This window comes from Anomaloglossus baeobatrachus, chromosome 5 (assembly GCF_048569485.1).
Source record: "Anomaloglossus baeobatrachus isolate aAnoBae1 chromosome 5, aAnoBae1.hap1, whole genome shotgun sequence".
Taxonomy (NCBI): domain Eukaryota; kingdom Metazoa; phylum Chordata; class Amphibia; order Anura; family Aromobatidae; genus Anomaloglossus; species Anomaloglossus baeobatrachus.
Genome location: NC_134357.1, coordinates 546,542,834 through 546,565,742, shown reverse-complemented (window position 1 = coordinate 546,565,742; position 22,909 = coordinate 546,542,834). Strand labels below are relative to the sequence as shown.

At 47.3% G+C, this 22,909-nt stretch overlaps 1 protein-coding gene across 1 annotated transcript; it reads left to right on the top strand.

The window, feature by feature from the left end:
- The first annotated feature begins 631 nt into the window (after positions 1-631).
- Positions 632-22,900, top strand: LOC142312956 (oocyte zinc finger protein XlCOF29-like). The gene is made up of 3 exons (XM_075351944.1): positions 632-716; positions 22,400-22,546; positions 22,676-22,900. The coding sequence occupies exons 2-3, from the start codon at positions 22,469-22,471 to the stop codon at positions 22,898-22,900; spliced, it is 303 nt and encodes a 100-aa protein (XP_075208059.1). The 5' UTR covers positions 632-716; positions 22,400-22,468.
- Positions 22,901-22,909: the final 9 nt, after the last annotated feature.

Sequence of the window (22,909 nt, the reverse complement as noted above, 5' to 3'; positions counted from 1 at the left end):
ATACACTGAGGAGATGATCATGTGACCCCTGACTCCTCCCCTCCATGTGACATCATCACAGGTCCTGTGAGCACAGAGCAGCCATATATCTAGGGTTGAGTCTAGAATGTACGGGCTCCTGCCCGGTTAGTGGGCGTGACCAGCTTGGTAGGTGGGCGTGGTGATGTTTTCTCCCATCCACTATAATCATGCAGGCTCCGCCCCCTGCACCCCCCATCTGCAGCTCTTACCCCCAGACCCTGCTTCTATTATAATCACCTCTATGCCCACCTGGACTTAGAGAAAGAAAGTTTATTCCATCTGGAAACATCAGGCTGCATTTTGAACACGCCCCATCACATGACAAGGGACGTCATACCTGTCAGGAGCCCGTACATTTTAGCATCTACCATATATCTAGTGTGCGGCTCTGCAGGAGGAGGTATGTGGAGATTCCCCATTACTGGGGCAGGGGGAATTCTCGGCCTTTGGCTCAGGCTGAGGTTCTGCCTCGGTCTGGGCCGGAGGTGCGTGTCTCTGCAGACTCCGGAGTGGAGCGGAGAGCTTGTGCCTTGGGCATTTAATCATGGCGGCTATAAAGAACACGGTCCGTTTGGAGGTGATTGAGGACAGCGGGGTGCAGATCGGGTTGGACTATGTGGTGCGTAATGTGGTCATGGAATTGGCCGGTTTCACATTGGACAAGATTTTTTGCATTCAGGAGTTCAATAGAGCCGGTAATTTTGACATCTCTTTTTACCAAGAGGAGGATGCGGTCAATTTCTATGAATTTTTGAAGGGGAAACGTGACCACGAGTACATGCAATTCCTCTCACCGAAGCCGCTGTTCTCCAATGTAGAGAAACCTCTCACAGTCCATATGTACAATCCCTTTGTGGAGATTCCTATCATCAGGGCCTTTTTGTACCGCTATTGTACCTCAGTGAGGGGTGGAATACCTCAGAAAAACATTTTTGCCATTTTTAATGGGAATGTTAAGTTCTGGGTTCGGTTTAAAGCCGACCCAGAGGGTATTGGTGGGATCATGCACCCACCTGCTAACTTCTCCATTGGAGGTAATAGAGGATTCCTGCATTACCCTGGCCAGCCCTCCTTCTGCAGGAGGTGCTATCGCTATGGTCACATTTCTGAGGACTGTGGTGTGGGCATTTCCTGTAGGAATTGTAAGAACCCTGGGCATGAGGCCTCCACGTGTCCTTTTCCACCCAACTGTGATTTTTGTGGTGCAAGTGACCATACCTGTAGGGCCTGCCCTAATGTCAGCGGGCCGATGTTTTCGAGCTCTGGTGGTGAGAGGCGCGTGGCACATAAGAGGAGACCTGTGCAAGCCCAACCAAGTGAGCGTCCTAGTGCTACTATGCCTGCAGACCCTGTTCCTGTGGTGTCTGAGATGGAAGTGGTGGAACCTACCCTGTCTGTGGTGGAGGACCCTGTTGCTCAGGAGCTAGTTGCTGTGGCTGCAGATCCTCCACCAGTGGAGCCCCCAGTAGTGGAACTCCCCTCTATGTCTGAAGGGGCATTGTCCCTGGGTGATTTTCCTGGAGGGGTGGAGAGCCCAGGGGCAGTGTTCTCATCCAGTTCTCTTGATATCCAGTGGACTTTATCTCCTGAGGAAAGAGCGGAGAGCAGGGTGCCTAAGCCTGAGAGTGTTGCTATTTTCTTCATCGTTCCTTATGGGAGACCCAGACCATGGGTGTATAGCTACTGCCTCCGGAGGACACACAAAGTACTACACTAAAAGTGTAGCTCCTCCCTCCTAGCATATACACTCCCCGGATGACAAATCCAACCAGTTCAATGCTTTGTGTTCAGGAGGTCACACACACACATGCATCCTCTGATTTTTGATTTTTTATTTTTGATTTCAAAGATTTGGAAGAAAAGCGGGTCCAATCTGGACTCCCGGCATGTCCCTTCTCACCCCACTGTGTCGGCGGTGCTGTTAAGGTTGATTTCAGGGCTGGAGACCTTTGCATGCCGCGCTCCTTCACCATCCCTTGAGGCTCTGGCTTGAAGTGGGAGCCGTCTCGGTTCTCACTGCTTTGCAGGAGACCGGTCTCCATCCGCAGCCCTGTTCAGGATCCTGACGGACAGAGCGATCACCCCCCCAGGGACCTGGCACCTGCGTCTCACAAGCTAAGTACTGAGACGTTATTACCACAGACGGTGGTCTTTCCAGGGGTCCCTTGTACTTTATATATTGGGGAGAGTGTGTTATTTAACTGTGTTAACATTCTGGCCGGTTCTCCAGTTTTCACTGGAGAACCGCGCCGATGGTGCCTGCACGCTGGCCGTATGTTTAAATCTAGGCCCCGGCTTCGCCTGAGGCCTAGTTTCGATTCTCTTCCCCTGCTTGTCAGTCAGTGCAGTGGGACAGTGTGGCTCCGCCCAGCGGCTGTTCAGCACACGGAAGGGACACTCCTCACTGAGGAAAGATTCCCTCCCCTGTATGCCTCATTTGTCCTCCGTCCTGCTCTCAGTAGGCCCCGCCCCCTCTCCTCGCTGCGGACGCCATGTTCTCAGCGTTCTCAATGTTTGCAAAGGCAGATGCTTTAACACATTGTGACAAATGGGGGCCTGGGCTGGGGGATCTGGAGGGCACAGAGATGTCCCTATGTTAAACGGTCTGGCAAGCCACAACCTCCGGTTGTGCAGCTGCTTATATACTCTGTTTGTATACTCTGCTGGGGGTCATTCTGGACAGAGCCCCCACTTCTGCAGCATGTCTCACATCAGAGCAAGGCTGTTCTTATTATGCACTGCTGTAGGCTCGTACTGCCTGTACCGAGCACATATCAGACTCCGTCCTCATAGGGGTACCTCAGCCTGGAGGCTCATCCCCAGTGGTCCCTCCTGCTGCTCCGGCTCCGGTGGCTGAACCCCCGGCTTGGATGGAATCCCTCTCTCCAGGGGACAGCTGTCCCGAACACTGCTGAGCATGCATCAGCCCCCTCCTCAGGGCGCTTCTGCTGCTACGGCTCGCTCAGCAAAGCTCACAGAGGATTCTTCATCTGGTCTCAGACCCCGTCCTCCTAAAATGGAGACGCAGGGTCCCCTGTCCTTCCTCGTCCTGCAGCTCTGGTTCTGACTCGCAGGACAAGGAGGATGCCTTACTGTGGGCTCGGACGCTCTCCATGTACCCCATTGATCTGTCCGAAAGTGACGCAGATGCTAATGATTTGATTACGTCCATTATATTTGTACTGGACCTCAATCCGCCTGTATCAGGGGAGCACCCCTCTCTGGCAGAAAAGCATCAGTATACCTTGACTAAGAGAACTAGGAGTGTGTTCCTTATCCACTCCAGCTTTCAGGTCACTGTGACCAAGCCCAGAGCCTGTCCTGACAGACGCTTCCAAAGCGTAGTTCTGATGACCGTTTTCCCTTTCCACCAGCGGTGGTCAAGGAGTGGGCTCATTCACCAAGGGTGGACCCTCCGGTGTCTAGTTCAGCCCGGACAGTTGTATCAGTGGCTGACTGCACCTCTCTAAGGATCCCACTGTCCGCCAGGTTGTCCTTCTGGCCAAATCTATATATGAGGCGGCAGGTGCCTCGTTCTCCCCATCTTTTGCAGCAGTGCGGGCTCGTAAAGCCATCTCGGGAGGAGATGCATTCCCTCACCAGGGACTTTATGCCCGAAATGGTTGCCTTAACTTCCAGGCTTCAATCTTTTCATCCTATGCCATGTCTGCCATGCTGGAGACTGTCACTGCACTGCGGTGGCCTCGGCTACTTCCCTCGCTATCCGCAGGCTCCTGTGGCTTCGAGAATGGAAGGCAGATGCTTCTTACGAAGTTCCTTGCTGGGCTCCCTTTTGCTGGGACCAGTCTATTCGGTGAACAACTGGATGAAATTATTCAGGATGCTTTTGGCAGGAAGAGTACTTCCATGCCGCAACCCAGGAAACCTGTTCAGGGCAGGAACCAGTCGAGGTTTCGTTCCTTTCGTTCCTCTAACTGGTCGTCCTCTAAGCCCTCGGCCTCGTCTACTAACTTAGCCAAGGTTCGTAAACCAACTGGCGCATGAAGCCGCGTCCTAAGTCGGCAGGAGCTGCTGCCACCAAGGCAGCCTCCTCTTGATTTTCTGGCCGCGCCAGTAACGTCCTTGGTCGGTGGCAGGCTCTCCCTCTTGGGCGACGTGTGATTTCAACACGTCTTCGATCAGTGGGTGTGGGTCACCATCTCCCACGGCTACAGAATGGAATTCTATCCAGCCCGTCAAACAGATTTTTTCTGTCAATTCCCCCCTGCTCCAAAGCCGCCGCCTTCTCTCAGGCCGTGGCATTCTTGCAGGCCATAGGAGTAATTGTACCAGTTCCCGACTGGGAACGGTTCTGAGATTTCTACTCAAATCTCTTCCTAGTCCCCGAAAAGGACGGTGCTTTCCGACCTGGACCTCAAGCTTCTCAACAAGCATGTTCAGGTGCGGCAATTTTGCATGGAATCTCTGCGATCAGTCAATGACCCAAGGAGATTTCTTAGCATTCATCGACATCTGAGATGTCTATCTGCATGTGCCAATCGCAGTTTCACACCAGCGTTGGCTACGTTTTGTAATCAGAGAGGAACATTTCCAATTCATGGCTCTCCCCTTGGGGTTAGCCACGACCCCCTCGTGTATTCACCAAGGTCATGGCAGCAGTGGTTGCGGTTCTGTTCCTCCAGGGGTTGGCAGTGATTCCTTACCTGGACAATCTTCTAGTCAGGGCTTCATCCAGTGCAGACTGTCAGCGGAGTGTCTCGCTCACTCTCAGCGGAGTGTCTCGCTCACTCTCGCCACGCTTGCAAGTCCACTCTGACCCCGACCCAGGCACTTACGTACCTAGGGATGCAATTCGAGACTCTGCTGGCACTTGTGAAGCTGCCCTTAGACAAACAGCAGTCCCCTCATCTGGCGGTTCGCTCTCTGCTGAGGCTCCGCCGTCATTCCATCAGGCACCTCATGCAGGTGCTGGGTCAGATGGTGGCGTCAATGGAGGCGGTTCCCTTTGCCAGTTCCATCTGCGCCCCCTGCAGCTGGACATTCTCCGCTGTTGGGACAAGGAACCTCTTCCTTGCACAGGCTGGTGGCTCTGTCGCCACGGACCAGGAGCTCTCTTTAAGTGATGGCTTCGGCCCCTCTCTCTGTCCCAGGGACGCTCCTTTCTGGCCCCGTCCTGGGTGATTCTCACCACGGGTGCCAGTCTATCCGGCTGGGGAGCAGTGTTTTCTCCACCACCGAGCACAGGGCACTTGGACTCCGTCCGAATCAGCCCTCTCGATCAATGTGCTGGAAATCAGGGCTGTACTCCTAGCTCTCGTAGTTTTTCACCACCTGTCGGCGGGCAAGCACATTCGAGTCCAGTCAGACAACGCGACAGCAGTTGCCTACATCAATCCTTAAGGCGGGACTCGCAGCCGCCTAGCAATGTTGGAAGTTCAACGTATCCTTCAGTGGACGGAGGACTCCAAGTCCACCATATCCGCAGTCCACATCCCAGGCGTAGAAAACTGGGAGGCAGATTATCTCAGCCGTCAAACCGTGGACAGCGGCGAGTGGGCCCTGCATCCGGCAGTGTTCTGGTCAATAGCAGGCGGGGCACTCCGGAAGTGGATCTAATGGCATCCCGGCAAACAACGAGGTCCCGGTTTACGTGGCTCGCTCCCACGATCCTCAGGCCTTGGCAGCGGACGCGCTGGTTCCAGATTGATCCCAGTTCCGTCTGGCCTACGTGTTTCCCCCTCTAGCTCTCTTGCCCAGAGTCCTGCGCAAGATCAGAATGGAGGGCCATCGGGTCGTACTCATCGCCCCAGACTGGCCCAGGCGAGCTTGGTTCCCTGACCTGCTCCGTCTGTCCGTAGAGGTGCTGTGGCATCTCCCGGACCGGCCAGACCTTCTCTCACAAGGTCCGTTTTCCGCCAGAATTCTGCGGCTCTCAGATTGACGGCGTGGCTTTTGAGCCCTGAATCCTTACGGCTTCAGGCATTCCTTCCGAAGTCATCTTCACTATGACTCAGGCTCGGAAGTCTTCCTCGGCCAGGATTTACCACAGGACTTGGCGAATTTTCCTGTCCTGGTGTTCTTCCGGCCATGCTCCTTGGCCGTTTTTTCCTTGCCGACCATCCTGTCCTTTCTACAGTCCGGACTGCAGCTAGGACTGTCCCTCAATTCCCTCAAGGGACAGGTCTCGGCTCTGTCAGCGTTGTTCCAGCGGCGTATCGCCCGACTGGCCCAAGTGCGCACCTTCATGCAGGGCGCATCTCACATCATTCCGCCTTACCGGCGGCCTTTGGATCCCTGGGACCTTAACCTGGTCCTCACGGCCTTACAGAAACCTTGAGCCTCTTAGGGAGGCTTCGTTGTTTCGTCTTTCACAGAAATTGGTCTTTCTGGTGGCCATAATTTCTCTCAGGAGAGTCTCTGATTTGACTGTGCTCTCTTCGGAGTCACCCTTTTTGTTTTTTTTCACCAAGACAAGGTGGTTCTCCGTCCGACTCCGGGCCTTCTCCCTAAGGTGGTGTCTCCTTTCCACCTTAACCAGGACATTTCATTGTCGTCCCTTTGTTCGGCCCCTGTGCAGCGCTTTGAGAAGGCGTTGCATGCTTTAGATTTGGTGCGGACGCTCCGGATCTGTGTCACGCACCGCTGTTTTTTTGGTTTTTTTTTTAGGCGGTGCACCTCTCTTTTTGTGCTGACCACAGGTCAGCGCAGGGGTCTCTCGGCTTCTAAACCGAGGTCGGCCATATCCGATGCCTACCAATGTTCTCAGGTGCCTCCCCCGCCGGGGATTAAGGCGCACTCGACCAGAGCTGTCGGTGCCGCTTGAGCTACGGCTCAGCATGTCTGTCAGGCTGCCACTTGGTCTAGTCTGCACACCCTTTCGAAGCACTACCAAGTGCATGCTCATGCTTCGGCAGATGCGAGCTTGGGCAGACGCATCCTTCGGACGGCTGTCGCCCATTTGTGAAGTTAGGTTTCGCCTACTTCTCAGTTTTCTGTTTATTTCCCACCCATGGACTGCTTTGAGACGTCCCATGGTCTGGGTCTCCCATAAGGAACGATTAAGAAAAAGAGAATTTTGTTTACTTACCGTAAATTCTTTTTCTTATAGTTCCGACATGGGAGACCCAGCACCCTCCCTGTTGCCTGTTGGCAGCTTTCTTGTTCCGTGTGTTTTCACCGGCTGTTGTTGTAGACAGAGGTTCCGGTTATTCCGGGTTTTACTCTATCTCTACTTATGGGTGGATGTCCTCCTTCAGCTTTGGCACTAAACTGGTTGGATTTGTCATCCGGGGAGTGTATATGCTAGGAGGGAGGAGCTACACTTTTAGTGTAGTACTTTGTGTGTCCTCCGGAGGCAGTAGCTATACACCCATGGTCTGGGTCTCCCATGTCGGAACTATAAGAAAAAGAATTTACGGTAAGTAAACAAAATTCTCTTTTTTACTAAGGTGCTTGCAGCTAGGCAAAAGGGCTCTAAAGGATTAAAAAGGTTGAAGGAACCTCTGCATGATCCTCTCACAACATCTAATCGTTTTGACACCCTAGTATTGGATTCTGAGAGTGAGTCGCCCCCTGCTGGGGCTCACGACCCTGTACCTGTATCTCTAAGTGACGTGTACCTGGGAGAGGAGGCTGTGGCTGAGTTGGTGGATCTGCTGCAGTTCCCTCCAGAAACCTGAGGAATGATCTTCTAAAATCTCATCTGTTTCAATAGCTGCCTGCCATGGTCCTACAACTAAAAATCACCTCTCAAAATGTGCGTGTGTTTGCTTCTGCCACTAGGCGGGCTGCGGTGCTAGACTATCTGGCCTCTAAAGGCAGCGATGTAATATGCGTACAGCAGGGGTGGGCAATTAATTTTCCCATGGGGCCGCATGAGAAATTGGGATTGGTTTAGAGGGCCGGACTAATATAATTACCTCAGTTCTACCCAATATACTACATCACTACACCCCCTCCATATACTACACCTGTAATAAACTACATCACTACACCCCCCATATACTACACCTGTATTATACTACATCACTACACCCCCTCCATATACTACACCTGTAATAAACTACACCACTACACCCCTATATACTATACCTGTATTATACTACACTCCCTCCATATACCTGTAATATACTACACCCCAATATACACCTGTATTATACTACACCACTATATAATACACCTCCGATATACTACATTACACCCCATATACTACACCTGTAATATACTACACCTCCATATAGCACACCTGTAATATACTACATCACTACATCCCATATAGCACACCTGTAATATACTACAACTCCATATAGTACACCTGTAATATACTACATCACTACACCCCTATATACACCTGTAATATACTACATCACTACACCCCTATATACACCTGTAATATACTACATCACTACACCCCTATATACACCTGTAATATACTACATCACTACACCCCTATATACACCTGTAATATACTACATCACTACACCCCTATATACACCTGTAATATACTACATCACTACACCCCTATATACACCTGTAATATACTACATCACTACACCCCATATACTACACCTGTAATATACTACATCTCAATATAGCACACCTGTAATATACTACACCTCCATATAGTACACCTGTAATATACTACACCTCAATATAGCACACCTGTAATATACTACACCTCCATATAGCACACCTGTAATATACTACATCACTACACCCCTATATAGCACACCTGTAATATACTACACCTCCATATAGCACACCTGTAATATACTACATCACTACACCCCTATATAGCACACCTGTAATATACTACACCTCCATATAGTACACCTGTAATATACTACATCACTACACCCCTATATACACCTGTAATATACTACATCACTACACCCCTATATACACCTGTAATATACTACATCACTACACCCCTATATACACCTGTAATATACTACACCTCAATATAGCACACCTGTAATATACTACACCTCCATATAGTACACCTGTAATATACTACACCTCAATATAGCACACCTGTAATATACTACACCTCCATATAGCACACCTGTAATATACTACACCTCCATATAGCACACCTGTAATATACTACACCTCCATATAGTACACCTGTAATATACTACATCACTACACCCCTATATACACCTGTAATATACTACATCACTACACCCCTATATAGCACACCTGTAATATACTACATCACTACACCCCTATATACACCTGTAATATACTACATCACTACACCCCTATATACACCTGTAATATACTACACCTCAATATAGCACACCTGTAATATACTACACCTCCATATAGTACACCTGTAATATACTACACCTCAATATAGCACACCTGTAATATACTACACCTCCATATAGCACACCTGTAATATACTACATCACTACACCCCTATATAGCACACCTGTAATATACTACACCTCCATATAGCACACCTGTAATATACTACACCTCCATATAGCACACATGTAATATACTACACCTCCATATAGCACACCTGTAATATACACCTCCATATAGCACACCTGTAATATACTACACCTCCATATAGTACACCTGTAATATACTACATCACTACACCCCTATATACACCTGTAATATACTACATCACTACACCCCTATATACACCTGTAATATACTACACCTCAATATAGCACACCTGTAATATACTACACCTCCATATAGTACACCTGTAATATACTACACCTCAATATAGCACACCTGTAATATACTACACCTCCATAGAGCACACCTGTAATATACTACACCTCCATATAGCACACCTGTAATATACACCTCCATATAGCACACCTGTAATATACTACACCTCCATATAGTACACCTGTAATATACTACATCACTACACCCCTATATACACCTGTAATATACTACATCACTACACCCCTATATACACCTGTAATATACTACACCTCAATATAGCACACCTGTAATATACTACACCTCCATATAGTACACCTGTAATATACTACACCTCAATATAGCACACCTGTAATATACTACACCTCCATAGAGCACACCTGTAATATACTACACCTCCATATAGCACACCTGTAATATACTACACCTCCATATAGCACACCTGTAATATACTACATCACTACACCCCTATATAGCACACCTGTAATATACTACACCTCCATATAGCACACCTGTAATATACACCTCCATATAGCACACCTGTAATATACTACACCTCCATATATTACACCTGTAATATACTACACCTCCATATAGCACACCTGTAATATACTACACCTCCATAGAGCACACCTGTAATATACACCTCCATATAGCACACCTGTAATATACTACACCTCCATATAGCACACCTGTAATATACTACACCTCCATAGAGCACACCTGTAATATACACCTCCATATAGCACACCTGTAATATACTACACCTCCATATAGCACACCTGTAATATACTACACCTCCATATAGTACACCTGTAATATACTACACCTCCATATAGCACACCTGTAATATACTACACCTCCATATAGCACACCTGTAATATACTACACCTCCATATAGCACACCTGTAATATACTACACCTCCATATAGCACACCTGTAATATACTACATCACTATACCCCCATATACTACACCACTATATACACCTCCATATAGCACACCTGTAATATACTACACCTCCATATAGTACACCTGTAATATACTACACCTCCATATAGCACACCTGTAATATACTACACCTCCATATAGCACACCTGTAATATACTACACCTCCATATAGCACACCTGTAATATACTACACCTCCATATAGCACACCTGTAATATACTACACCTCCATATAGCACACCTGTAATATACTACATCACTATACCCCCATATACTACACCACTATATACACCTCCATATAGCACACCTGTAATATACTACACCTGCACCCCCATATCACACACACTACACCCCCATATGTCACACACCATGCCCACATATCTCACCCTGCCTGTACCCCCAACTTACCCCTCTCAAACACTCTGCACCCCTTCACATCCTTTTGTCAGTCTGCAGCCCTCATATGCCACTCACCCTGCAGCTCCATCTTCCCTCATATGCACTCACCCTGCAGCCCCCCTCCCCCTCATGTCCCCTCTTTTCTTATTACCAGTCATCATGTGTCCACATCTCCTTCAGCATTCAGCATGTCTTGCTTTCTCCCCGGCAATCCTGTCTCCTCCCACACAGTCACATGGGCGTGACATCATCGCAGGTCCTGGAAGATGAATTATTCCGTCTGCTCTGCTGTGCTGCTCCTTCTCCTGCACTGACTGTGCGGACCTGCACAGGATCTCTCCCTACTCGGCATGCTGCAGCCCGGCTCCACTGCACCGGCTGAAGACGGGCGGGCCGGTCACAGAGAGCAGGCGGGCCGGATGTGGCCCGCGGGCCGCCCGTTGCCCAGGTCTGGCGTACAGGAATGTGGTTTGTCCAGATTTCCGAAAAAGACCGAATGGAGCCATGGTGAAGCAGTGTGGTCTTTTTCCAGCAGCAATAGAAATGATGGGATTGGTATTCTTATACAAAATAAGGACATTTGTGTAAAGCAGAAGACGATTATACAAGAGGGTAGATGTATGTGTCTGATTCTGTCCTATATGGGATGTGAGTTCCAGTTATTTTGCATTTATGCGAATGCTGTCCAGAATGAACGTTTGGCACTTTTTGAACAATTGAGATTTTTTCTTCCTGGTAAATTACCTTTGATTATTGTGGGTGATCTTAATTGCATTCTTTCCAAAGAAGCCAGAGCAGGAACATGGGAGTCCAGGGTGGATGGTACTGGCCATCTTTGGAATAGGATTGTTGGCGATTTTTTTCCCTACAGGACGTAGTGTCAGTAAAGCCAGCCCCGTTTACTTACCATGCGGATGATGGCTTGGCAAACTCGAGGTTGGACTATTTTTTTTCTTCATCTTCAATTCAATGTGTCTCCTATGTTCAGGAAAAAGTCTGGTTTTCGGATCATGAATGTTTGGGTGGGGTGTTTGAGGTGCAGGGTTTTGTGTATGGTAGAGGTAGATGGCGGATGAACGTGAGTGCGTTGGGAGATGTGAGTGTGAACAGAGCTTTCCGCTTGAAATATGCGTCTTGGGCGAGAATGAAACAAAGGTTTACTAATATTGTGCAGTGGTGGGTGTGGGTCAAGGGAAGGGTGAGGCTTTTCTTTAGGAGGCTTGGGTACAGCACAGCTAAAAAGAAGCGGGTGTTGTATGCGCGTGTGAACAGGAGACTTTCCTTCTTGCATAGTTGTAAGTCTATGGGAGTGGATGTCAAGGAGGAACTGGCGAGGATGAAGAGAGAAGTGGATGACTGGATGCGAGAGCGTGGGAGAGAAATCATGTTCAGGTCCAGAGTGAGGGTTCGGGAGCAGGATGAGAAGTGCACGCGGTTCTTCTTTAGGAAAATGTGTGGTGGCAAAAGGGAAATGAATGTGCTGATTACCGAGGAGGGGAATGAGGTGCGAGGTGACGGTGTGCTGGAGGAAGTGGGGAGGTTTTATGGAGAGTTGTATGGGAGGAAGGTGTGTGACTTGGAGAATGATGAGGAGTAGTGATGAGCGAGTACTAAAAAGCTCGGGTGCTCGAAGCTCGGGCCGAGCCTCCCAAGATACTCGTGTACTCGGCCCGAGCACCGAGCCCAATGTTATCCTATGGGAGACCCGAGTATTTTTGTGAAATGACCCCCCGGCAGCATGTAGAAACCCTAAAAATGTCACAAAAGTCTCAGAAGAGTGCTCAAATGACATGGCATCAGCATGGGGAAGACCCCTTGAAGCATTTATCACTCAAAAGTCACAGCTGTGAACAATTTTGTCCAAGTTTTACGCCATTTTTACGGACTCACCAGAAAACCTTCCAAAATGACACCAAAATGAATTTTCATGGCGGAAATGTTAAGGGCACATACCCAATAGTGAGATAGAGCTGGTGTATGTTACTTTTTGAGATTAATACATGAAAGATTTTACATGAAAACCTTGTGTGGCACTCCGATGTCCAAAACGCACGTTTTGTGCTTTTTACTAGCGATGTCGGTCATTTTTTTTTTTTTATTCTATCTCCCTCAGTCCGTCGGTCTGTCTCTCTCTGTCTTGTCTGTCCCCCTCTCACAGTCTGTCGGTCAGTTCCCCCCCCTCTCTCTCTTACTTACCGTTCCCCGATCACTGCCGCGGCGCTGCACGGCTGTTCAAACTCCGGTGGCTTTTCCTCTTTTGAAAAAGCCGGCCGCTCATTAATCAATCTCCTATTCCCTGCTTTACTGCTTTTCGGCGCCTATGATTGGTTGCAGTGTGACATGCTCCCACACTGAGTGACAGCTGTCTCACTGCACCCAATCACCGCAGCCGGTGTGTGTATACTGTGCAGTGAAATAAATAATTAAATAATTAAAAAAAACGGCGTGCGGTCCCCCCAATTTTAATACCAGCCAGATAAAGCCATACGGCTGAAGGCTGGTTCTCAGGATGGGGAGCTCCACGTTATGGGGAGCCCCCCACCCTAACAATATCAGTCAGCAGCCGCCCAGAATTGCCGCATACATTAGATGCGACAGTTCTGGGGCTGTACCCGGCTCTTCCCGATTTACCCTAGTGCGTTGGCAAATCGGGGTAATAAGGAGTTAATGGCAGCCCATAGCTGCCACTAAATCCTAGATTAATCATGTCAGGCGTCTCCCCGAGATTCCTTCCATGATTAATCTGTAAATTACAGTTAAAAAACACACACACCCGAAAAATCCTTTATTAGAAATAAAAAACACTAACAAAGTCCCTCATCACCAATTTATTAACCCCGACAAACCCTCCATGTCCGGCGTACTCCACAGTCCTCCAGCGTCGCGTCCAGCTCTGCTGCATGGAAGTGACAGGAGCTGCAGAATACACCGCCGCTCCGGTCACCTCCACGCAGCTAATGAGATGAGTATAGCGATCAGCTGAGCTGTCACTGAGGTTACCTGGATCCAACGGTGGATGCAGCGGTGGCCGCGGGTAACCTCAGTGACAGCTCAGCTGATCGCGCTACTCACCGCCGCTCCAGTCAGCTCCATGCACCAACTGAGGTGAGTATAGCGATCAGCTGCTGTCACTGAGGTTAATCGCGGCACCGCTGGATCCAGCGGTGGCCGGGAGTTACCTGACTGACAGCAGCTGATCGCGCTATTCCCTTCATTAGCTGCGTGGAGGTGACCGGAGCGGCGGTGTCTTCTGCAGCTCCTGTCACTTCCATGCAGCAGAGCTGGACGCGACGCCGGAGTCCGTGGAGTACGCCGGACATGGAGGGTTTGTCGGGGTTAATAAATTGGTAATGAGGGACTTTGTTAGTGTTTTTTATTTCTAATAAAGGATTTTTCGGGTGTGTGTGTTTAACTGTAATTTACATATTAATCATGGAAGGAATCTCGGGGAGACGCCTGACATGATTAATCTAGGATTTAGTGGCAGCTATGGGCTGCCATTAACTCCTTATTACCCCGATTTGCCAACGCACTAGGGTAAATCGGGAAGAGCCGGGTACAGCCCCAGAACTGTCGCATATAATGTATGCGGCAATTCTGGGCAGCTGCTGACTGATATTGTTAGGGTGGGGGGCTCCCCATAACGTGGAGCTCCCCATCCTGAGAATACCAGCCTTCAGCTGTATGGCTTTATCTGGCTGGTATTAAAATTGGGGGGAACCGCACGCCGTTTTTTTTAATTATTTATTTATTTATTTTACTGCACAGTATAGACCCGCCCACCGGCTGCTGTGATTGGGTGCAGTGTGACACCTGTCACTCAGCGTGGGGGCGTGTCTCACTGCAACCAATCATAGGCGCCTGTGGGCGTGGAAAGCAGGGAATATGAGATGGCTGTGTACAGAGCACAGCGCGCCGGCCGGTATAAAGGCTCGGTCACGCTGTGCAGGCCGGCCAATCACTGCAATTCCACAACTAACAGGGCTGTGGCATTGCAGTGGTCTGCCAGCCAATCCCTGCATGAGGGCTGGCTCTCAAAAGAGCGCCAACATGCAGGGATGAAGACCACGAGTAAAGCACGAGTATTGCAAAATTACTCGGTACCCGCCGAGTAGCCCGAGTACAGTGATACTCGTGCGAGTACCGAGTAGTAACAAGCATGCTCGCTCATCACTAATGAGGAGTTTCTACATGTGATTACAAATGTTGTGGCTGAGAGTGCGCATGAAGGGTTGTTATGTGATGTATCAGAGCAGGAGTTGTATGAGGCAGTATGTAAATCACCAAAAAACAAAGCCCCAGGGCATGATGGGATACCTTGTGATTTCTATGGAAGTTACTGGAGCATAATCTCCCAAGATCTCCTAGAAGTTGTGCGTGCATTGTTCTCTGGTGTCAGTATGCCTGAAAGCATGAAAGAAGGGTTGGTTGTGTTGTTATTTAAGAAAGGTGAGAGGAAGAGGTTATCCAATTGGAGACCGATTACGTTGCTTAATGCAGATTATAAAATATTTGCTAAGATCTTAGCCGGACGTATGAGAGGAGTGATCGATACTGTGATTGAGGAAGAGCAAGTGTGCGCGGTGCCGAAACGTAAACTGCATGAGAATGTTTGCCTGGTGCGGGATATGATTGAGGATTGTGGGAGCCGGAAGAAGAGTGTGATTGTGTGTGCGCTGGACTTTGAGAAAGCCTTTGACCGTGTGGCACATTTCTTTTTATTTAGTGTGTTGGAGCGGATGGGGTTTCCTGAGAGGTTAGTAAGACTGATTATGGGGATGTATGGGGGTGCTAGGAGCAGGGAGCAAGTGAACGGGGTCCTGACTGCATCCTTTGAAATTTTGTCTGGGGTGAGACAAGGCTGTCCTCTGTCGCCCATATTATTTATTTGTGTGATGGAGCCTCTGCTTCAGCTAATTAGGAGGGATAAAGTCTTTAAGGGTCTATTGGTCCCTGGCAGCGGTGGTAACACGATTAAGGTGGTGGGCTATATGGATGATGTATGTGTGCTGTGTGAGTCTGAGAGTGATCTTGTAAGAGTGAAGCTGTTAGTCAACCTATTTTGTATTGCCTCGGCATTCAGAATCAATTGGGGGAAAAGCAAGGTGAAAGTGTTTTTCAGCAACACTGTATTGAGGGATGCGGACATGGAAGTGGTGAGTGGTGGGATCAGAGTGCTGGGTGTGTGTCTGAACGAGGACCTGAGAGGTGAAGAAAGCTGGAAGGAGTTAGGGGGGAAGATTGCGAGGAAGTTGGACATGTGGCGGTTGCGGGAGCTTTCTTTTGCTGGGAAAATTTTGATAATTAAAAGTGTTATCCTGCCCATGCTGATTTATTTGGCATTGGTTTTCCCCCCTTCTGTGGAGATGTTAAAAAAGATCAATAGGCTTTTATTCATTTTTTTCTGGGGCAGCGCTATAGAAAAGGCCAAAAGGGAAATACTGCTTAAAAGCAGGAGAAATGGTGGTGCTGGTTTCCCCAATCTGGAATCCTTTATTGGCATTAATTGCATCTGTTTTTTTGTTGAGCTGCTTTCAAAGCACACAAAAGCGGCTTGTATGGCCAGATATCTCTCCGGTACCATGGTGTATCGGCTGAAATGGCTGCCGCCTGATAATGCTAAGCCTATTGCTTTTTTATGTCCCCAGTGGTATTTGCGTATGGAATGTTTTATAAAAAAATACCGATTGGAAAAACTGCAAATGGTGAGTTTCTTACGGAACAAGGCTGTGGTGAAGAGGATGTGTGTGGATGACATGTTGTGTAATATCAATGGCCTCAGGTCTGCGGAGGCTGAGGAGGTATGGAGGAAGCTTGATCGGTGTGATATGTGTAATAAGCAGAAAGATCTGGTGTGGATGTCATTACATGGGGTTCTGCCTGTTAAGAGTGTGCAAAAGAGGAAAGGTTTGGCTGTATCTGAACGGTGTCCAAGAGAGCGGTGTGGAAGTAACGAGGAGGTGCATCATGTGCTGTGGTCGTGTAGGTATGCTAGGGACGTCTGGGACAAGCTGAGTGGTTTATGTGGTGAGTTGACTGGGGTACGGAAGCTGAGTTAGGCTACTTTCACACATCCGGCTTGAGCTGTGCGGCTCAATCCGGCTGTGCAAGCTATGCAACGGATGCGGTGAAAACACCGCATCCTTTGCATAAGTTTTTCCTTTGCGGCCAGTCCGGTTTTTGCCGCTTGCGGCATGCTACTGAGCATGCGCAGTGGCAAAAACCGCATGCGGCGGCCGGATGCGGTTATTGCCGCATCGCGCCGCATCCGGCCGCCATAGGCATGCATTGAAAAATGCGCCGCATCGGACGAATGCGGCGTGATGCGGTTTTTTTTGCCGCACGAAAAACGTGCCAGGCAACGTTCCATCCGGCCGCCGCATCGGCTAAATCTGCCGCATGCGGCAAAAACCGGACGGAACGCAAGGCCATGCGGCACAATGCGGCACTAATTAAAGTCTATGCAGGAAAATCGCAACCGGCAGCAAAAAAACCCGGTTGCGATTTTCCTGCAAAGTGCCGGATTGTGCCGCATAGCAAAAACCGGAGGTGTGAAAGCAGCCTTATGGCATTGTGATGTTTGCGCTATGCAATTTAGGGCGTGAGAAAGACAGGGTGTTGTGGTTGTTTCTGGCGTGTGTGAAGGAAGTGTTATGGAATAGTAGAAATTTGTATGTTTACAAGAAGGAAAGCTTTGATGTAGATGAATGTGTAAGTATGGTTCTGGACAAACTGTACTTTTATTATAAATGTGATGTGAGAGGCGGGCTGGATGCGGAGGGAGTGTGGAAATTCCGAAAGTGGCAACAGATAATTATGAGGTAATAATTGTCTGGATTATTTTTTGTTACTTCTGATTTTTATTAAACGTCCTTCAAAACCTGCATGATGATTTAAGTGGTGTCCATCTCTTGTCTCCCTTTTATGGGTGAATCGGATGATGGTGGACCGTCAACTTAAACCTGAAATGGTTTTTTTAAAAAAAAAAAAAAAAAATGTGGAGATTCCCCATTACTGGGGCAGGGGGCATTAACCCCTCCCTCGCTCCTCTTCGGCCCCTTTCCTGCCCTCGCTCCTCTTCGGCCCCTTTCCTGCCCTCGCTCCTCTTCGGCCCCTTTCCTGCCCTCGCTCCTCTTCGGCCCCTTTCCTGCCCTCGCTCCTCTTCGGCCCCTTTCCTGCCCTCGCTCCTCTTCGGCCCCTTTCCTGCCCTCGCTCCTCTTCGGCCCCTTTCCTGCCCTCGCTCCTCTTCGGCCCCTTTCCTGCCCTCGCTCCTCTTCGGCCCCTTTCCTGCCCTCGCTCCTCTTCGGCCCCTTTCCTGCCCTCGCTCCTCTTCGGCCCTTTGATCCTTGGCCCCACAGTACCATCCCACCCCCCACATGTAAAGTGAGGAAAATAAGTATTTGTTTCTCTGCCAATTTTGCTCATTTTCCCACCTACAGAGAATGGAGAGGTCTGTAATTTTATTGTAGGTAACTTCAACTGTGACAGACAGAATAAAAAAAATCCAGAAAGTCACAGAAACCCTTGCAATTTCAGAGGTCAGACATTTTCTGTAGCGCTTGACCAGGGTTGCACACACCGCAGCAGGGATTTTGGGAACTCCTCCATACAGATCTTCTCCAGATCTTTCAGCTTTCGGGGCTGTCACTGGGCAACATTGAGTTTCAGCTCCTCCAAAAATGTTCTATTGCATTCAGGTCTGGAGACTGGCTAGGCCACTCCAGGCCCTTGAAATGCTTCTTTCGGAGCCGCTCCTTAGATTCCTGTCCCCTTTGCATAACCACCCTTAAAGTATGTTGTTTCCACCTCCATGCTTCATGGATGGGATGCTGTTCTTGGGGTTGTACTAATCCTTATTCCTCCAAACACAGCAAGTGGAATTGATACCAAAAGGTTTTATTTTGATCTCATATGACCTCCCATGTCTCCTCTAGATCATCCAGATTGTCACTGGAGAACTTCAAATGTGCCTGGATATGTGCTGGCATGAGCGGGGGACCTTGCATGCCCTTCAGGATTTTAATCCATGATGGCATAGTATGTTACTAACTGTAATTTTTGAGACTGTGGTCCCAGCTGTCGACAGGTCATTGACCAGGTTCTGGCATGTAGTTCTGGGTTGATTCCTGACCTTTCTCAAAATCTTCCTCACGTCACGAGACAATATCTTGCGTGGAGCTCCAGACCACGTAAGATTGAAAGTCATCTTGTGTTTCTTCCATTTTCTATTAATTGCGTCAACAGCTGTTGTCTTCCCACCAAGCTGCTTGCCTATTGTTCTGTAGCCCATCCCATCCTTTTGCAGGTCTACAATTTTGTCCCTGGTGTCCTTAGACAGCTCTTTGGTCTTGGCCAATGTGGAGAGGTTGTGGTGTGATCGAGTGTCTGGACAGGTGTCTTTTATACAGATAATGAGTTCAAACAGGTGCAATTAATGTAAGAAAAGAGTGCACAGTAGGAGCTTCTTAAAGACAAAATAACAGGTCTGTGAGAGCCAGGATTCTTACTGGTTGGTCAGTGGTCAATTTCTTATTTTATGCAATAAAATGAAACTAAATTATTTGAAATCATACAATGTGATCTTCTGGATTTTTTGGGATTCTGTCTGTCACAGCTGATAACACCAATAATTAGAGGACGAAATCCATACCACATAAGATTCATGAATATAAGAATATGTATAAAGTCAATACTATAACATTATCAAATTGTGGGGATATAGGATCAATAAGACCATTCGGATTAGAATATATTAAACCAAAAAAGAAAAACCGAACAAGAGGGTCACTTAAATATTAAATTAAATCTTTATTATCATAATTAAAATTTATACATAAAACACACACACGGCTGTTGACTGGAAAAAGGCGTCAAAAACCTGCATAGTATATGAAGATCATAACAATTATAAAATACAATAGTAAGGCAGTGGGGATAGTGTGAGGGAATTCAAGGACGATAAATAGATAATAATTAATTATAATTTATTCAGACACAACCAAAGATGTCAGGTACTAGGGAAATGTGGCTAAAAATCGTGCCACACTAATAAGGTATAATCAGCAGAGGGTTCAGCTGATGACAAGCAAGGTGAGTATCGTTCCTGAATACCACAAGCACTAAACCGGCAGCCTCAAGAAAGCAGGTAGAATATAAAGAGAGAGAGAGACACGGCTCAATGAGTTTTAGACCAGTAGGGGAAAGAAAAACATAGTTTTGAATGATATTAGGAAGGTGTCAGAATCGGCACACTCCTGTCACTAAATAGTGATATATTCACCTAGGGTCATAGAGCACAGCCTCCTCAAGGTATGCGGCGCCTGCCCCAACGCGCGCACGTTTCATAGCGACTTCTTCGGGGGGTGGAGTCATTAAGGATTGCCTGAGATTAAATGTATACTAACGACCAATCAGCACAGGGTCTGAACGCATGCGTTGTTGATCGTATACGTAAGAGATCACATGGGAAGAGTGTCAAAAAGCGTCATAGGTAAATCGCTAAATCACTGCACAGAAGCAGGAAGATGGACGTGAGAATGAGACATAACAACCAATCAGCACAGAGTCTGTGCGTATGCGTTGTTGATCGTATACGTAAGAGATTACATGGGGAGAGTGTCAAAAAACGTCATAGCCAAATCGCTAGATCAATGCACAGAAGCAGGAAGATAAGCGTAAAAATGAGGCATAGAATGACAGTTTGAACAAACTAAACAAATTTCACATACTGCTGCATGAAATCTAAGTTTATGAGAACGGATACTGAGTTAGGTATAAATAGTAATAAATCGGAAAGGAATCAAATTATAATATGTAATAGAGGGGCGCAACCGCCGATCGTGTCATAAAGGGGGCAGGTAAACTAAACAAGTGACGGGAGGCCGAATGACCAACCACATAAAGGAAGGATATAAACGTATCATTTACAGGACAATGGCCAGACATATCAGAGGAAAGGGCGTATAAAGAGAAATGGCAAAATAAGTGAAAGTGTAACGTGTCATAGAAGGGGCGGGAGGTACAACCCATGTCAAGAAAAAAGCGGGTAGTACAAACAGATCATAGAAAAACCGCATCATATATGGATGTAATATAAAGGACAGATGGCCAGCTTAACGGGGTATGAAGAAAGAGAAAAATCGCCAAAGAAATATAACGAGGCAATTAGCCAAGCATACAATGAATATAAGAAAATTGCATATAAGAAAATTGCATAAAAAGTGTGTGAATCTTCATGATAAATGTCACTAAAATAGAGAACATTATATCTACATATATAGGGAAATTGTGCAGATATAATATAAAGTGCATATCAAAGCCCTAGGGGGTTTAAGAGGTGAGTAACCCAATCATATAGAATCAAAGCCAATAAGGCCAGTGAGTAATCAAAACGTATCTTAAAAGTGAAAAGGGGGGAAGGAAATTGTAATATTATTAATTAGATCATAAATTGAAAATACATAATAAATATAAGGTATTTTTACAGTTATAGATAAATTCAGTACAATCAAGATCACTACAAAAAACATGATACATATATACATGCATATAAAATCATACACATAAATCACTATAAGATTGATTTCTATCAGTGTATCATTATCTTAGATTAACAACACTTTAAACGCCAGTTCATATATAGTGCCATCCCCCCAAGACCATGAGGCAATTACGCCCGTCCATATACAGGAAGGTAATGTGAGACAGTGGGGAAAGGGAAGTGACAATCTGAGGAAGTGAGCTGAATCAGAGCATATAGTGAACCATGGTCAAAGACTGAATCGCACCAGACATGAGGGCACTAGATATAATTAATGTGAGTAAGATTATATACAGATATATGCATGTACATAATTGTACACAGAATAAGTTCATTCAAGTTCATTTTTCTCTTTCTTCATACCCCGTTAAGCTGGCCATCTGTCCTTTATATTACATCCATATATGATGCGGTTTTTCTATGATCTGTTTGTACTACCCGCTTTTTTCTTGACATGGGTTGTACCTCCCGCCCCTTCTATGACACGTTACACGTTACACTTTCACTTTCACTGACCAACTGTCAGCTGGATAATATAGAAATTGAAGGTAAAAAAAAAGTTAGGTTGAAATCCTCGTTTTCATTAAAAAGTTTTTGTTGAATCATTTTTAAAATGACATACAGGAGAGCAGGATAATACGTAATATAGCCAAAGATTGGGAGCATGGAGGAGACGTCTTTAGTCAGCAATTCAACTTATGCTCCAGTCTGTACGAGGAAAGAGGGAATACATCATCTACACTTTATATCTCCTGATATGTTTCCCCTTATTATCTCCAGTAATTGTATTATTACATCGGATTCTTTATGATGTTACATCATCATCTTCTCCCCATTCAGGTCCCTACAATATTAGATCCTCTCAGTGGAGATCTATATAAGAGAATTCTCCTGATTGCCCCGTGAAGGATGGATATGGACAGGGACAAGATGGTGGAGAGGATATTACACCTCACCCTAGAGATCCTCTTCCGGCTTACTGGAGAGGTGAGAGATTCTGATGACGTCACATTACACCATTCTTATCTATGGGAATAACAGATGGACAGAACTGGAGAGGTGAGGACTCTGGAAATGTCTGGAGTGAGATTTATTACTGTGTCTCTCCATAACCAGGATTACACAGTAGTGAAGAAGACCTCTAGTGAGCGCTGTCAGGACCCTGTGTCTGAGGGATTGGGAAGACCCCTGAGCCCAATCACAGGGCTTCCACCTCACCCCCCGATACATGAGGACATCAATGACCAGAAGATCCTAGAACTCACCTACAAGATGATTGAGCTGCTGACTGGAGAGGTGACACTGCTGGGAATGCTGGGACATTATACAGTAACGCTATGAAGGGATCAG

Coding starts and splice junctions, on each gene's coding strand:
- LOC142312956 (XM_075351944.1), top strand. CDS start 22,469: ATGGATATGGACAGGGACAAGATGGTGGAGAGGATATTACACCTCACC. Junction 22,547..22,675: donor TCTTCCGGCTTACTGGAGAG/GTGAGAGATTCT, acceptor CTCCATAACCAG/GATTACACAGTAGTGAAGAA.